Source organism: Artemia sp. Qi Xiang Cuo, chromosome 17, assembly GCF_049724085.1.
Source record: "Artemia sp. Qi Xiang Cuo chromosome 17, ASM4972408v1, whole genome shotgun sequence".
Classification (NCBI taxonomy): domain Eukaryota; kingdom Metazoa; phylum Arthropoda; class Branchiopoda; order Anostraca; family Artemiidae; genus Artemia; species Artemia sp. Qi Xiang Cuo.
Window position 1 is genome coordinate 57,690,789 of NC_142810.1, and position 17,529 is coordinate 57,708,317.

The 17,529-nt window shown below is 36.3% G+C and overlaps 1 protein-coding gene across 1 annotated transcript in view; it reads right to left on the bottom strand.

Moving 5' to 3' along the window:
* The window catches only part of LOC148942401 (receptor-type guanylate cyclase Gyc76C-like), a 398,466-nt gene that overhangs the window by 355,944 nt on the left and 24,993 nt on the right, over positions 1 to 17,529 (bottom strand). The window contains exons 4-5 of the mRNA XM_089103313.1: positions 9,878 to 10,010; positions 3,074 to 3,151 (exon numbers count right to left, since the gene is read on the bottom strand). Of these exons, the coding sequence (XP_088959439.1) occupies positions 3,074 to 3,151; positions 9,878 to 10,010 (211 nt within the window). The remainder of the gene's footprint in view (positions 1 to 3,073; positions 3,152 to 9,877; positions 10,011 to 17,529) is intronic.

A 17,529-nucleotide genomic window follows, 5' to 3' on the forward strand; every position in this document is an offset into this window, starting at 1 on the left:
TACACCCTCCCAGGAAGTTACCATTTCCTTTAAATATTTCTTTGTGACATCCTCCCACCCCAACTGTGGACGACCTGCTTTCCATTTGACCCTAGATGGTTGGCCGAAAAGGACAATCATCGGCAAGCCAATAAGTCACCTGGCAAAGATCATCTCCCTCCTGACGTCTACAAAGCCTCGCACATGTTGTAGTAGAAGAAATAGAACCTCTATTCAGTCTGATATGAGAGAAAAGAACCTTCCAGTCTGACTGGAATGTGTCAGTAATAATCCAATTATTTAAAAAGGGGAAACTGCAGTTTCGACTTGGCCATTGAAGGCAGTTTATTTCCATGGCATGGAAGTCTTTGACCACTGTTGTTTACGAAAAATCTTGTGGTTTAAATACTCTAAAAAATCTCAAATGCTGATGAGTGTCACCACTGCTGTAATATCCAGCGCACAGCCACTATTGTCAAACAGAAAAGACTGCGTTAACTTGACCCTTTCCTGAGAAGACCAAGTAACTGTATCATCAAGTAAGTGCTTCTAGCCACTATTCTCTCAGATCGGTGCAGATGGCGGTCAAATGAAGAATTGGTGGGCAATTAAAACGACCTCAATACCATTGATGGATTTTAAAAGTTTGGCAGAAATTGGGAGACCTGCTGGCTCCGGTTTGCTGAAGAAATTGTAAAATATCGCGGCAAATTGGAGTACGCCATACGGAGTCTTCTAGATGCCGGATGAGGATTTCATGTCTGATCCCGCAACAAATATAAGTAAGTAAGTATCAATTACATTTTAATACAAAGTATATATCTTTAGATATGAAGGTCCTTCACAATAAGACATGTTAAAGTGCACCAGAATAATTAGCTCTATTTTCAAATGTTATCCCTACCAAAGCAATGCCATATTCTCTTAGCGTGTTTGGGGGCTTTTACAAGTTGTTTTTTTTTAGTTGTGCCAATCAAACAGTTCGTGGTAACGAACTGTAAGTAAGGAGCGACCCGGCTCAATGGTAACCGAAACTCCAGAAAACGGTATTTTGATATAAATAGATACATCAAAAGAATCAAATTTTATTGCTGATTTCAAATATATAACTTTCATTAAGTTTAATTGTACCGATCAACTGTAAGGTGCCTGAGAAAAGTTGGCTGATTTTGAGAAAAGGAGAAAAGACCCTCTACAAGCTATAGAAACTAAATGAAAATTGAACCATCATATTAAACGTCTTATAGAACCTTTCTGTAGAGGTATCATACTCCAATCTACAAAAATGTGGAATTTTGCATTTTTTGCCATAAGAAAGATCACGGGTGGGTGTTTTTGTGTGTGTTTTTTTTTTCTTTTTCCCCCCGGGATAATTGCATTGACCCAGGGATCCACAAATATCGTAATAGGACTAATTGGAACGGAAATTAAAAGTTATTGCTCTCATTGTGGTTAACCAAGAAATTTAAAGGGCCATTGCAACCCCTCCCATGCTCATAGTTTTCCCTCAGTTACCTGATAAAAATTTTGAGATAGCCATTTTGTTCAGCATGCTCGAAAATATCATAAGTATGTCTTTTAAGATGATTTAATCCCCCGAAATTTCCGGGCGGAGGGCTGAAAGTTATGAACTTTACCCAATGTTAACATATAGTATTGGTTATTTGGAAGTATACAGACGTTTTCAGGGGAGATTTTTCCTGGTAGTGGGGGGGGTGGTTCGGGGGTTATCTGGGAGGATCTTTCCATGAAGAAAGTTTTCATGGGGGAAGGGACAGTGCTATGAAGGGGACGCCGGACTTCCCAGCATTATTTAAAGCAAGATCAGAAATTTAATATAAAAAAACAACTATTTCAACTGCAATAGTAGCAACACTGAAACTTCAAACGAACAGGAAATATTACATATATGATTGGGTTCAACCCGTATTCTATAGCTCGCTCTTTAAGCCAAAGATGTATTATTACTTTCATAAGAGCTATTTATTCTAATTAACGGCGTTGGTGATTAAGCGGTCATTTTTAAAGAATTGGAACAAAATTCGAACTTTCGTTTAAAGAGCAAGGTATTGACTAGGGGCCGAACCCCCTAATAAACAAATTAAAAATATATGAATATAGAAGTTCGTTACGTAAGTTAATTCGTAAGTTACGTATATTTATTACTAATAAAAACGTTCGTAAATATAATTAAACAAGTTTCGAGAAAGCCATTTAACTAGATAAAAGTAAATTAATACGAAAATTTTGTTTTAATTATTCATGTACGGTGAGCCAAGATCAAAACCTGCATTTATTCAAAAACGTTCAAAAATTAAATAAATAAACTTAAAGTAAGGAGCGACAATAAAACTTAAAACGAACAGAAATTATTCCGTATATGAAAGGGGCTGTCCCCTCCTCAACGCCTCACTCTTTACGCTAAAGTTTGACTCTGTCTCACAACTTTATTTTTTAAAACAATAAAAAACTTTAGCGTAAAGAGCGAGGCGTTGAGGAGGGGACAGCCCTTTTCATATACGGAATAATTTCTGTTCGTTTTAAGTTTTATTGTCGCTCCTTACTTTCAGTTTAAAAAACTTGTTTTTTTTATTTAATACCTTAAAGAAACCAAAAAACAGTTCTGGTAAAAACGTTCTTCAGGTCTTTCACTAATGTTTTATTGATAACCTCGTGACAGGAATCTTTCAATTAGAAAGTATCATTTTCTAGACAATACCTAAATTTCTGGACCTTTAAGCAAATTTGTTTCAGTAAATGTGTATGAGAAGGGGCTGTGAACCTAAAAAACTAAATAACTTGGTCCAAAATAATTTAGTCCATATAATTTTGTGTCTGTATGCTAAAAATTTAAAGGAGCGCTTTAAACAGTTCTCAGGAGGATATTATGCCAATCCATTTGCATACGGATGTTAATTCTACTATTTATAGGATTCTTATTAATAAAATATTTCACAGCATCCTTATTATGATGACCCTTTCTTTTACTTGGTTTTGCCACAAATTTTGTTTATACAATAATGCCAGAAACAAGTTAGTATGTGCAATATTTTGTTTTATTTTAACTCTGTTTCTTAGAAAAAGAGAGACTAACCTTTTTCCAACAGTTTTTTTGATTCCAGGGCTGCTATCAAGTCCACATGCTCATAGTAGTGACCAAAAATCACATAAACTAAAAAAAAAGTATTTTGAAATCGAACACTTACAAATGCCACTCTGCAAGGTACTAACAGAGCAGCTTATTAATATTGTCTTACTTGCTGATTGTTAGATTGTACCTCATTAAGAGCCTGTTTCTAATTCATTTTATTTTTTTGTGTTGTTATTAATTTCATAATAATAAATAAATAGCAACGAAGACCACACTGCCTGCTTTTATATCATAAACAATAAGTAGAACAATAGGGAAATTTTTATATAAGACAGTGGAACGCAACTTTAAATGAATATTTCGACACTATCAAAGGCCGTCTCAGCGAAACAAATGAAGGAAATACCAATATAAAAGAAATTCGCATTAAAATTCAATCGAAAAAAAAAAAAAAAATCAAAACAGCCCTAGCATCATTAATTCAAGGAAGTTCAACCAGGACTGGTACACCAAGCGTAGTGAAAAAAGTCAGTTCATTCAAATGGAATAAGAACCACTTACTGACAAGCTCTTAAAGCTAATCTTGAATTTTTGGATGCCAGCTTAGAAGATCTATTCATAACAGGTTGAGTTGAAATGTTTACTGGCTTTTCAAAATAATATGTTAAATCATTTCTAATTTAAGTCATATAAATTCATTAAGCGAATATTCGCCCAAATCCCTATTTAAAGAAGTATTACTATTTACTTTGATTTTGATTTCAATTGCCTCTCGAACAACCTGTTTTATGCCTAAATCATTTTTAATAAGGCAAGTTTCTTCAAAAAGCATTTTATGGCTAGGTTTATCAATATTATGACTGCTTAAAGCAGAATCAAAAGAAATATTTGTACTATTAGAATTTAAAGTTTTAGTTTTGTAATCTTTGTGTTGTTGTAGGCGTTTTTCTAAATTTTGATGGCTTCTACCAACATAAAAGTGGCCTCAGTCACATGGTATTTGATAAGCCCCTCTTCGGCGACTAACTGCGGTTATACCTTTATCAGAGTTTAGGAGATTCATGATTATAGAATTATTTGTAAATACTACATAAAAATTATTTTGTGTGCAAACTTTTTTTTAATTTTTTAATGACTTTTGGAATATATGGAAGGTAAATTATGTTTGAGGGCTTGGCGGGAACTTCACATGGTATAAGACCCTTGATTTTACGGGAGTGTCTTGCCAATCTTCGGCTAAATGTATTGTTAATAAAGACAATATCATAACCTTATCCAAAAAGTATGTCTCTAATAAAATTTACATAATCTGTGATGTGAGATTCGGAGCAAATGTTTCGGGCACGATCGATAAGAGAGGTAACAACAGCACTTTTAACTTGTTGGGGAAATAAATAGTAATACTTCTTTAAATAGGGATTTGGGCGTATATTATCTTAATGCCTTTTATAGGAATTTAATTAGAAATGATTTAACTAATTATATTAAAAAAAACAGTAAACAATTCCACTCAACCTGTTACGGATAGACCTTCTAAGCTGGCTGCCAAAAAATGCAAGATTAGCTTTCAGAGCTTGTCAGTAAGTGGTTCTTATTCCATTTGAATGAACTGACTTTTTTCACTACGCTTGGTGTACCAGTCCTGGTTGAACTTCCTTGAATTAATGATGCTAGGGCTGTTTTGATTTTTTTTTTTCTCGATTGAATTTTAATGTGAGTTTCTTTTATATTGGTTTTTGATTCATTTGTTTTGCTGAGAACGGCCCTTGGATATAGGGTCGAAATATTCATTTAAAGTTGCGTCCCACTGTCTTGTATAAAAATTTCCCCTTGTATAAAAATTGTTCTATTTGTTGTTTATAATAATAAATCCATGCTGTTAGTGGAAACACCAAAATTTTCCGCAAGAAAAATTGCTTGAATAAAACGATCGAAATTTACTATGAATTACGACATAAATCCTGAAACGAACTATAATAAACAGTGAAGCCGAAGTTAAAGCAAATAGATCCCTTAAAACAAAAGCCTTGATTAGATAGTCTGTTTTTCCCACAGACCTCACAGCAAGGGATTTAAAAGGAAGAGAGAGAACAGAACAGGTTTTAAAGGAACAAAATTAAAGAAACAGCCAAATTAAACGAATTGTCGGAAATGTTTTATCACAGGATATTTCCCCCCAAATAGATTTGGTTTTGCCAAACCTAATGAGATGCCAGAGCAGTTGTGCCAATTGAGAGGGGGAGGGGAAACAGATCAGCATTTTTAGGATCAACTACTAATACTACTACTATCAATTCATCGTAGCACTGAGTCACCTAAGGCCAGCATAGCTGTATACTCTCTTCCCCCACCCAAATCTGTTCGAAGCTTTCCTTTTAGTTCCTCCCATGATGTTTCTATCTCGGTTAAATCCTTTTAATAATTTCGACGACGTATCATGGCATCCTGTGTCTTTGTCTGGCCTCAGATAGACGGTCAAAATTTACAATTTTTGGCAGCGTGTTATCCTTCATCCGTAAACATGATGAAGCCCTAGAAATAAAGATCTTAAGGTGTCTTTCATTATAGCCCATAGCCCTAGAAAGTGAAACCAAACTACGTGTTTACGGTCAGTAAGTAAGATGATTTTGCCACAATTGTTTCTCCTAGATTTTGGATAGCACTATTTGCGTATTTTCTTTTTAAAATCGAAAAGAAGCGTCCTATATCCTGGATTTGAGGAAATATCTAGTCTTAACAAAACCCTTACTCTTATCCCATGTTTTGTGAATTGACATCCCAGAGATAGAGGATCACTTATGATTGAGTCACAATTGAATAAGTAGTTTAAATTAAAAATTTAAATTACCCAGTATATTTCTAATACGTTTAAACGAATAAATTTGAAGGAAACCATACTACAACCATTACTACTACTAATAAATCACCACAGCCCGTAGCCGCCTTAGGCCAGCATGGCTAAGCAAACCCATCCTCCATCCCAGTCTATTCAAAACATACCTCGTTACACTCTCCTAGGAAGCTCTCATTTCCCTTAAATGATTCTTTACGATTTCCTCCCACCGTAACCGTAACCAACCTGCTTTCTGTTTAGCCCTAGACGGTTGGCCGAAAAGGACAATCTTTGGCAATATTTCATCTTTCATCCGCAGAACTTACCCTAGCCATTTCAACATTTCTCTCATTATAGCCCTAGAAAGAGGGATTGAATCGCACTTAAACCTCAACCATAAATGAAAATTTATTCCATATTAGGCTAATAAACTGAATTAACCATACAATTTAGTGATTAAATTACACAATTTACTAGTATATTCATTCTTAATAAATGTTCAAAATTAGAATATAAACAGTTCTCCAAATTTTTGTTAGGTGATGCTTAACAAAAATAAATAACGTATGATAGGTATGTGTGCTTTTATGTTGTTTTATGTTAAATTTTGGTACTTGTGCATTATTCTACACACGAAAAAGTCAAGTTTCGTTAATGCTAATGAAATAAAATAAAATAGAATGAAAAAATAATAGTTTAGAAACAAATTTGGGCTATATATTTGCACATTAGGGGGGTGGGGGGGGGATAAAGCATAGCATATATTATATACGGTACCTAACGTAGCCTAGGTACCTTGCCCCCCCCCCCCCAAACCCCAAAAAACAACAGTTTAAATATTGTAAACGCAATAAGAAATCACGCTTTGCGATCCCATTTATCCATTGCAAATATCCGTTTGACTAGTTTCCTGTAGCATTTCCTTGTACAGTATATAGCGCTGTTTAGGATATAATGCACAAGTACCAATATTTTTTATACTACGCATATTTATCATACAGAATATTTTACTTATGCAGCAGATTTTTTTTTAGGCTAAAGCTTTTGTACGATACATGATGGTGTTATTCTTCAATTTCTGTTTCAATTGACAAGGGTAGCCTCAGACATACTGCTCATTACCACGAAACAGCTGAACAATTTATCTGAAAGACAATCAGTGAGAAAGCCAAGGACGGTGTCAGGGGTTCAGGCTGAGGGAGGGGTCATTGGGTAATAATCTACCTCAGGATTTTGACAAAACATCTTTTTATGTTTCCATTTAGAAAAATGAATATGTATGGTTAAGATTCCGATGCCGTTAAGAAATGTCCCATCCCCTAGATTTTGAAAAACATCTCGTTTTTACATCTGCATTAAAAAAAAAATAATAAAAAATATACTACCCTCCTTACCGTACGATTTAGTAAATTGACACCAGTGGAAGGTGTATGAATATTTCATTTCAGGAATTATTTTGATATTTGTTTCACATTTCTAGGGACAAGTATGCGTCTGAGGTCAAATTTGGATAATGGATATATATCCATTATAAATGGATATAATAATGGATAGTGATATGAAGTGAAATCACGAAAGTGATATGAAGAATAGATCCTCATGAACCACTGGTTTTAAAAGTAAAAATAATTTCGAAATTGTTGTCCCTCTAAGGCAGTTTCCCAGGGCTGTTGTTGAGATAAACAGGAAGATTAAACTGCTTTTCCAGTTCAAATATCGACCTTTAACGTTTTGCCCTAGTAATTTCATTTAGCGGCAGGTTTCAACTGTGGTATAAGCAAGTTAGCTTTTGAAGAGCTGGCAACTCTGTTAGACATGTCTTGCCGCCTCAAATCTGTGTGGTCAATCTTAGGCCTTTTCTAAAGGCAAACTGGACTGTGAACTTATTTTGGATTTTATATATGGGGTTATAATATCAATCTAAATAATTAAAATGTTGCTCCACTGACAATCTATAAAACAAAATCCTGGTTTGTTGACAATTCAGTTCACAATCTAGATTGGAACTTCGACAACTTCGCTTGAAAAAATACTGTGGGTTTGAATTATGGATTTTGCCAGGTCAAGGGGTGGGTTCATGAATTTTGCTGCTCGACAGTTTACAATTCAACAATCCAATTTTGTATACAGGCTTTATAAACTTTTTTGTTCCATTGGTTATTCCCAATCTGGTATCAAGAATCCAGGTTCGAAGCGGAAAACGTCTCTTTCAGGCGTTGCTCATAATATTACAAGTGGTTGCTGAACAACTAAGTAAGTTAATTTTTATTGTTATTTTTCCCTAAAACAATTAGGGAATAGATGCTGTTAAATAACAGCTAGTATATCAACTGTTAAAACTGACCACCTTTCAGTAGGGAGAAGTTGGAAACTTTATCCATATTGCAGATTGGGTAGCTCCTCCATAACTTTAACTAATGCTCGGTTGTAAGTGCTTTAACCTCCCCTATCTCACTGATAAATACCAGGAGTGGTCCCTTAGCCTCACAAGGACACACTTGCAAAAAAATTAAAAAAAACACAAAATACAAATAGTTTTCGTCATGAAATGACATCTAAGCTCTTATATACATATAGCACTAAAAAAATACAAAAACAAAAAAAAGAATTTTTCAGCACAAAAAAGTTGTAGAATCTAACTTCTCTGTTGGATTCCAACGAGTCACGTTGTCAATGTTCCGCACGTAATTCATTCATGGTAGAAAAATCTTTCTTAGCGATTTCAGCAGCCGAGTAGCCCCATTGAAATCCATTAAGGTCTCATTTAAAAAATGTTAAAAAGGAGGAATTCGGTTGTGCTCAAATCTAGAGTTCTGAAAAAGATATCTCACAAACGACTCACAATAGAAAGTGAGCTTTAATGAGCCACGGTGAAATCACGTGAAATACGATGGAAATCGGAAAGACACTCAGTTCAGAATGCACTAGGGCTCTTTGATGCAATTGTTTCCTATAATGGTTTCAACAGGAATAAAAATTTAAAATGGGGGGAGGGGGTCAAACCTCCTACCCCCCCCCTACCCCCCTCCCTGTATTAGGCATTGGATTCACCATAATCGTAGATTCAACAAAAAAGGATTTGACTTGTTTGATCGTATGCAATTTTTAATTTAAAAAACTTTCCGAAGAAGAGATTTTTTAAAGATCATTAAAGGCCATATCAAAGTTTAGATCAGAAGAAAAACAAACCTACAATAACTCAAACTCAAAACAACCAGAAATTGCAATTAAAGAAAAGATGAAACCCAAAACAAACAGAAATTAATAAACAATCATGGCAAAAGAAAAATACAACAGGTACTAATATAAATGAATAAATAAATCTCAAAACAAGTGTAGCATAAGTTGAATATATAAATCAAGGTTAAAACCTTTAATTAAAGGACAAGTTGGGTTTACGAGGGTCTACCGTACAATATTCAGCTTCCGCCATAACCCAGTATTTTTCTATTATTTTTTTTGGGGGGGGGGGGTCAAACCCCCTACACCCCCCCTCCCCTTGTATTCGGCCTTGGATTTACCAAAATCTTAGATTCAACAAAAACAGGATTCGACTTGTTTGATCGAGTGTAATTATTAATTTAAAAAAAAAAAACTTTCCAAAAAAGAAGTGTTCTATAGATCAGTAAAGGCCATATTAAAATTAAGATCAGAAGAAATAGAAACCTACAGTAACTCAAATTCAAAACAACCAAAAATTACTATTAAAGAGTAAATGAAACCCAAAACGAACAGAAATTAAATAAACTATCATAGCAAAAAATTATACAACAGTCACTAATATAAATGAATAAATAAATCTAAAAAAGGAGTAAAGCTGAAGTTGAATATGTAAATTAAGCTTAAAACTTGTAATTAAAGGATAAGTTGGATCTACAGGGATGTACCGCACAATATTCAGCTTCAGCCAGAACTTTATTTCTCTAATAATACCTAAATTATAAAATAAAGAGCTTCACAAAAAAAAATCTTACTTCGTATATCTTTGTATGTGTTTTCAATAATGTCAATAAACTCATTTTCTGTAGCATGTGGGGCAGACCAAGTTAATATGAACTTGACCTCGATTCCAAAAGACTCCAATGTTGGAACTATTCCGTTGGCAATCTGAAAATAAATTATATAGTCTAATAGACTCATACGTCACAAAAACATGCATGATTTTTTGGCTATTGGATTGGATATACTGTTTTATCTTCGGTCATTGGATGGATGAGTGAGGTTCTACACATTGTTCAAGCGCTCATTTATCTCAGCTACTAAATTAGGAAGAAAGTTCTCTCTTCTTTTTTTTTAACCAAATAATTACGTGTAACATACAGTACTACTTCATGGTAGCAGGACAAATCCTCAGGGAGATAGATTATGATGGAAAAAAAGTCCCTGCCACAAAAGCTTTGACCTTCAAAGCCTTTTTCTTCCACTATACATTTACCCTGATCAGTTTTGTCAGAAAATATGTGCATCTATTACTAAATTCCTTTAACTCTAGTTGTCGCGTTACGAATCGTCCTGCTAGCCATCATAAAAACTACTCCGCTATTATGATAAGTCAAGGAACTTTGGAGTCTAGCTAGTTTACTAGATTATTCGGTCTAGTAATTTATATATTCCACAAAAATATTCCTTGCTCGATGTGGATCAACATCGTAATAATTTGAAGCATTCATCATAATATGTTGTCATAATTTCAAAACACCTTAGGTGCAAAACAGGTTTTAAGCTATAACAGGCTGAAGCTACTAAAAAAATTTTTCACTTGGCATTCTAGATTCTAAGGCTTCAATCATAGCATTACTTACTTACTTACCTAACTCTCGTCCGGACAGGTTGGCCGATTCGGGGCTTTTCCTCTAATGGCATCATAACAATATTTTCGGTATGCCTCCCCGTTTGTTGCAGTCCTCAGCAGTTCTTGAGAGGGGTGGTCAGAGAAATTATTCCACCAACGCTTGGGAGGTCTTCTCCTGGGGCGAGAGGCAGTTGTTCTTCCCTCAAAGGCTATTTTAGGCATCTGGGCTGGGGACATACGCTGAACGTGTCCTAACCATTGAAGCTGTTGGTGTTCGATGGTCTGCGCGATGGTTTGAGGGTAATCCAAGGAGGACAGCAGTTGCTCGTTTGACACTGAGCTTTCGGAGTCATTTAGTTTCATAAGCCACCAGTCGGAGATTTTCATTGGCCTTTAGAGTCCTTGTCTCTGCTCCATACATTTCAACTGGAATCACTAAGGCACGGAATAGCCGGATCTTTAGTTTTATAGGGAGGTATTTATTTTTCCAAATAGAGCGCAGTGACTTGAAGCATGCGGTGGCAAGAGCCAGGTGTCGTTTGATGTCTTTTAAGGAGTCGTTTGTGTATGTCTGCACACTTCCTAGGTAAATAAATTGGTCGACCCACTCGATTTCCTCGCCCCGAATAGTGAATTTGGTAAGGGGGGGAGGAGACTAGTCTCTGCATGCCGTGTTACCCTCATGACCTTGGTCTTGCAGGCGTTTATCTTCATTATAAAGCATTAGATGCTTTGATGATAGTGTTCATGATGGCTTAGAGTTCCTCTATTTTTTGTTCAGACAATTAATGTTATCAGTATATGCCAGTAGGTCAAAAGGGTATTCTCACAAGACTATTCCCGTGTTATCGGGGTCAAGTGCCAGCACTGTTTAAGAATAGGCAGAAAAGAGAGGGAGTGAGAGGATGCATCCTTGGAGAACACCTGTAGAGGTAGAAAAGTCCTCAGTGAGTCCTTCCCTAGTCTGCACCATGCTTCTCGTCTTTTCGTATATATTCCTTATAAAATCGATAATATCAGAGGAAATTCCGTAGTGAGCCAAGATAAGCTAAAGACCATCTCACCAGATTAGGTCAAACGCTTGGTTAAAGTCGATGGACAGTTGGTACAATTCTTTACCGAATTCCAAATATTGTTCCATGATTTGTTTAGCGACAAATATATGGTCTATAGTGAATCTATTCTGACAGAATTTGGCTTTATACTCGGGTATAACGTGTCTTGTCATGTTTCTTATGCGGTCTAGGAGTATTTTCGTGGGAATTTTACCGGGTTGGCAAGTCAGTGATACGGGTCTATACTATAGTTGTCGTAATGGCTTTTGGATCCTTTCTTCTGCAGGGTAACTATGACAGATGTTGACCAGAACTTGGGGTAGTATTTTGTTTGCCAAACAGCCGTTACTATCCTATGGTACAGATCGATGATAACGTCAGATTCTATTTTGAGCAGTTCTGCTTGGATACCGTCGATCCCGGGTGCTTTATTGGATTTGAGGGATTTCACAGCAGTTTCTACCTCTGACCTTAAGGGTGGTAGGGGGGGTTCCTCATTTATTTGTGCTGGAAACATCTGAAGGATTTCAGGATCTGGATCTACTGTGAGATTTAGCTTTTCCTGGAAATTCTCTTTCCGACGATCTAGGATTTCAGCGCGAGAAGTAATTTTATGCCCATTTTTATCCAAGAGTTCCAGCCACTATGTATCCTTGTGATTTGCTAGCTCTTTAGCACGTTTGAACATAAGGTGCGGATTACCTCTTTGGAATTGGTCTTCGCACTGCTTACGCTCTTTGGTTATTAGGTCCTTCAGTGCTTGGCGATTTCTCTTCTTGATTTGTCCTTTCTATCGCTTGGACCGATCCTAGTTTTCTTAATCTTGGTTGTTTCTGAGAGCACGTTTCTCGTTGCTCGTGTCAAAAATCTCCTGTGTAATCTATGGCTTGTCTCTGGCAGATGTACGGCCGAGAACAATCTTGCTGTTTCACATATAGCCCTGCTACTTTGCAACACAAGCTGATCTGTGTCGGCTGGGCTAAATAGGACAGTTGTTTCTTGCATGATCTTTGAAAATCTTTCGTTTAGCTGCTCTCTATACTCTTGTTTCATCTTCTGGTCCTCGAGGACTTCCACGCGGAATCTTGGGACTTTTTTCTTCCATTTGACAACAACCTCTAACCTTAGACGAATTGATGACATAAGAAGGCTGTGATTACTGTCAAAATTTTCACCAGAGAGAGTCACTGTGTCTGTGAACGAGAATTTCTGCCGATTCGACATCAATGTGTAATCAATCATGTTGGTAGTCCTGTATTCGGAGGACCACCAAGTGACTTTCCTCTTTCGCCGGTGTTTGAACATTGTGTTAGTCACAAAAAGATCGTTGTCTCGGCAAATTTCGATGAGTTGCTCTCCTCTGCTGTTGATCTGCCCGATTCCAAATTTGCCCATGATTTGCCAAATTTGCCAAATTTATCTTCGTTTCCACTGTTGTCGTTTCTCAAGATGGCATTGAAGTCTCCAAGGACAATAACGATGTTTTTCTTTAGAATGGTGTTGACAAGACTCTGAAGCAGAGAGTAAAAATCTTCAGGCTCCTCATCTGATCTTGACGAATCAGGAGCGTAAACCTGGAGAGATGTTGCTGAAATTGCTTTTGAGTCGGATCATCATCAATCTTTACGAGACAGAAACCACTGACACTACACATTTTCTTGCTGATTTCGTCAGCAAAAAGTCAAGTCCCTACCTGTGTATTCCATCTTTCCTGCCAGAGAGTAGGAGGGTCACGTCTCCTATCTGTTCTTCGCTGTTTCCTGGTAGATATGTCTCTGAAAGACCAATTATGTCCCACTTGTAACGGTTTACTTCGCGGAGGAGCATGTCTTTCTTTCCTGGTTTTGCGAGTATCCGGAGGTTTAATATTCGAATTCTGGTTGTAAGTCTTGTACCTAAAACTGTTCTACCATCCGTTTGAGGCGGACTGGTCAAATATACTCTAGATTTATATCCAACACTGTTGGCTGTCAATACATCGGTTGCCCCGAATGCGGTAGTTTTTCCGTCGGTTTCCCCAAACGCGGTAGGGTGTTTGTTGGTTTCCCCGGACGCGGTAGTTTTTTCGTCGGTTTCCCCGTACGCGGTAGCCCTAGTTCTTAATCTCATTGAATGCCCAATCATAATTGATAAAGATGAGAAATTTCTTTGCTTACTTTTGGAGCAACGGCAGGGCAATCCTTTTTGCTTCTAGCAGGGACCGTTGACACCCTTATGTGTGCCTTCCGTCCTTTCACACTTGTCCTCCTAGAGAGTAACCTCCCATGATGGTGTCCTTCAGCACATTTAACCCGTTGACGGGGGAAGGTTTGCAGCTGATGGGACGTTTCCACAACCTGGTAGGCCCAGGTCAGTCTGTATCAAAGGGGCCTTCTTCCTCCTCCACCTTTATTTATGTCCCCTAGGTGAGGGTGCCCAGGTTTCAATTTGTGGACTCCCTGGGGTCTAGGTCCTCCCTTGGTCCACGCCTCTCATCATTATAGATACCCTACATATCTGTAGGGCATTCCCTTATCCGCCACCTGAAGACACGCTGAGTGGCCTGGGGGAAGCCCCCACTGAGAATATGACTCAGTAGTACTCAGAGAAACAGTCAAAGGTCAAAAGAAACAGAACAAAACAACAATGAACTCGCAGCACAATAAACATGGGTTCTCACTAGTCAGGCTTTCGGTACATGAGTCAGCTTTGAATATAAATTTGGATTTAGCGGGTTGTTAGTTTCGAGACACGGAGGCACCCAAAGTCGGGATAGCAGAATACTTATTCCGCTACCATTTGCGAATCATTAGCTAATTCAAGTTACATGATAGTATATCATTGCGTTGAGTAAAGCAGCTATCAATAATTTCCAGTAAAAAATAATTTAAGTTTGATTACCTTATATTAGAAACGTGTGTCAGGTACATAAATTAGCAAGCAGATGCCTGGATTTTTGACCTGTGTTACCACCCCTAGTAATTTATTATATTTCTTGTGATTTTTTTTTCTTGCCTAGTGATTCTTTTGGATAGTGATTTTTTTTTTTTTTTTTTTTTTTTTTTAATGTGGCTAAATATAAATTTGTTTCGACATTCTAGCTTTGAGGTCAGAAAGCAAGAAAGTTTATATTGCCACAAAAAGTACAATGTACTTTTGTTTCCATTCATGCAACTTTTTCGGTCATAATGGCTGGTCAATTCTCCAACGCTAATTCCTCCCTTTGTGGCGCCTTCATGTGCCCCATTTATGAAACAAACGTGTATTACTGTTTACATACCCATGCTGTGATACCTGCTAAGTCTGCTTTCTTACTAATGTGCCAAAGCTTTTTTAGTCGCACTGTACGACAAGACTATTTAAACAGGTCAAAGAGTACCATATACATAATTATTATATAATTATTTAGTATACATAATTATTTATTTATTTATTTTATTTATTATATAATATTTATTTTAATACATTTTATTTATTTTATCTATTTTTTATTTTTTATTTTATTTTTCTAATCAAGTCACATTCAATTAAACTGTCAGATCGAAGGGAATCTATTCTGGACCATAGATCAAAATATGTCATGGACGGGGGTGGGGATGCCCCCTGAAACATATTTGCCGAATCAGAAAAAGAATGATGATGAGTGCCATTATCTTACTGGCTCAATAAATAAGATAAAATTAGAGACTAATATAATATTTTATTAATAAAAAAAAATCCGAAATCGCACATGGTAGATTACTACTGGCGTATTGCTATATTTTATCTCTATAATATCTGGTATCAAACGATGCAATAAAATCATAGTCAAGGCTACTGGCTATAAAAATAACGTAACTCTTTTCTCTTTATTTATATTGCCAAATCAAAGAGGTGTTTTCCACCTGTTTATGCATTTCACGGATCAAAAGTCAGATTTTTCGAAAAAAAAATTAAAATATTAAATGAGAAGAATCGTAATGATATGACAAAAAGAATCAAAGAAGACGAAAATCGCAAATAACCAAATTCTTTTTCTCCAACTAACTTAGAAAAAGAATTTATTTGGTAAAGAGAAATTTTACCAACTAATTATTTAGACTTGCGATAAAGATAGAATTGACAAATAAAATGACGAGATTATTGAAAATAGATGGTAATACTGAGAGAATTCCTACCACCATCTAAATAATATTCACTAACGCTGTTGGTTTAGCCAGCCAAAACACCGGGTGAATCCATGAGTGATTCTATTCAGTGATTCTTCATTCATGAAGACTTTTGAATTTGGTAGCCACTTCTTGTGGGTAGCAACTAATTCAATAATGACTGGCTGAGAAAAGGGCCAATCTAATATCAAGGGTTAATTTGCTTATTGATTAAGTACAAATTAACTACAGAAAATAAAAATTGTTTGTGGACCATTCAATTATAAACAACTGCTATGATCTCCAAAGTCAAAATTTTTCCAAAATATTTTAATACTCTATATAGTGACTGGCTGAGAAAAGGGCTAGTCTAACATCAAGGGTTAATTTGATTATTGATTTTAAGTGCCAATTAACAACAATAATTGTTATTATCTCAAAACTCCAATTTTTTCCTAAATATTTTAATACTTCACATTAAATGTATTTTGTTGCGTTTCTCCTAGTTTCTCCTGTACGAAAAACATCTCTTCCCTCGAAATAATTCTTGTTTATATGGTCCTCACCTCTTCCTTAAAACCTACAAATTGTCTTGGATAGTGTTGCCCTACATAGAGCTGGCTTGCCTATGTAGTGTATATAGTGCCTATATACACTACATACATAGTGCCTTTGTATACCTACACTACATACCTACACTATATACCTACACTACATAGTGCCTATGTACACTGCATAGTGTAGTGTATGTAGTACACTACATATTGCCTATGTACACTACATAGTGTAGTGTATGTAGTACACTACATAGTGTAGTGTATGTAGTACACTACATAGTGCCTATGTACACTATATAGTGTAGTGTATGTAGTACACTACATAGTGCCTATGTACACTACATAGTGTAGTGTATGTAGTACACTACATATTCTAGTGTATGTAGTACACTACATAGTGCGTATGTACACTACATAGTGTAGTGTATGTAGTACACTACATAGTGCCTATGTACACTACATAGTGTAGTGTATGTAGTACACTACATAGTGCCTATGTACACTACATAGTGTAGTGTATGTAGTACACTACATAGTCTAGTGTATGTAGTACACTACATAGTGCTTATGTACACTACATAGTGTAGTGTATGTAGTACACTACATAGTGCCTATGTACACTACATAGTGTAGTGTATGTAGTACACTACATAGTGTAGTGTATGTAGTACACTACATAGTGCCTATGTACACTACATAGTGTAGTGTATGTAGTACACTACATAGTGCCTATGTACACTACAAAGTGTAGTGTATGTAGTACACTACATAGTCTAGTGTATGTAGTACACTACATAGTGCGTATGTACACTACATAGTGTAGTGTATGTAGTACACTACATAGTGCCTATGTAGTGTATAGTGCACTATGCACTATTGCAATGGTGATTTCCGTACCTTACTTTGTCCCCAGTCGGATAACAATGCTTTGAATAAAACCATCCAATAAAATGGTATTACCATAATGAACAAGTATGTCTTCTCTTGACCTCCAACCTCGTCAATTGGATGTGTCCCCCTAGTCTTTTGCACCCCTCTAGAGGGCTCCCGAGCAACTAAAAAATCAAATTGACACTCAATGTTCCAGCAATGGAACATCTTTGTCCTTTATCACTT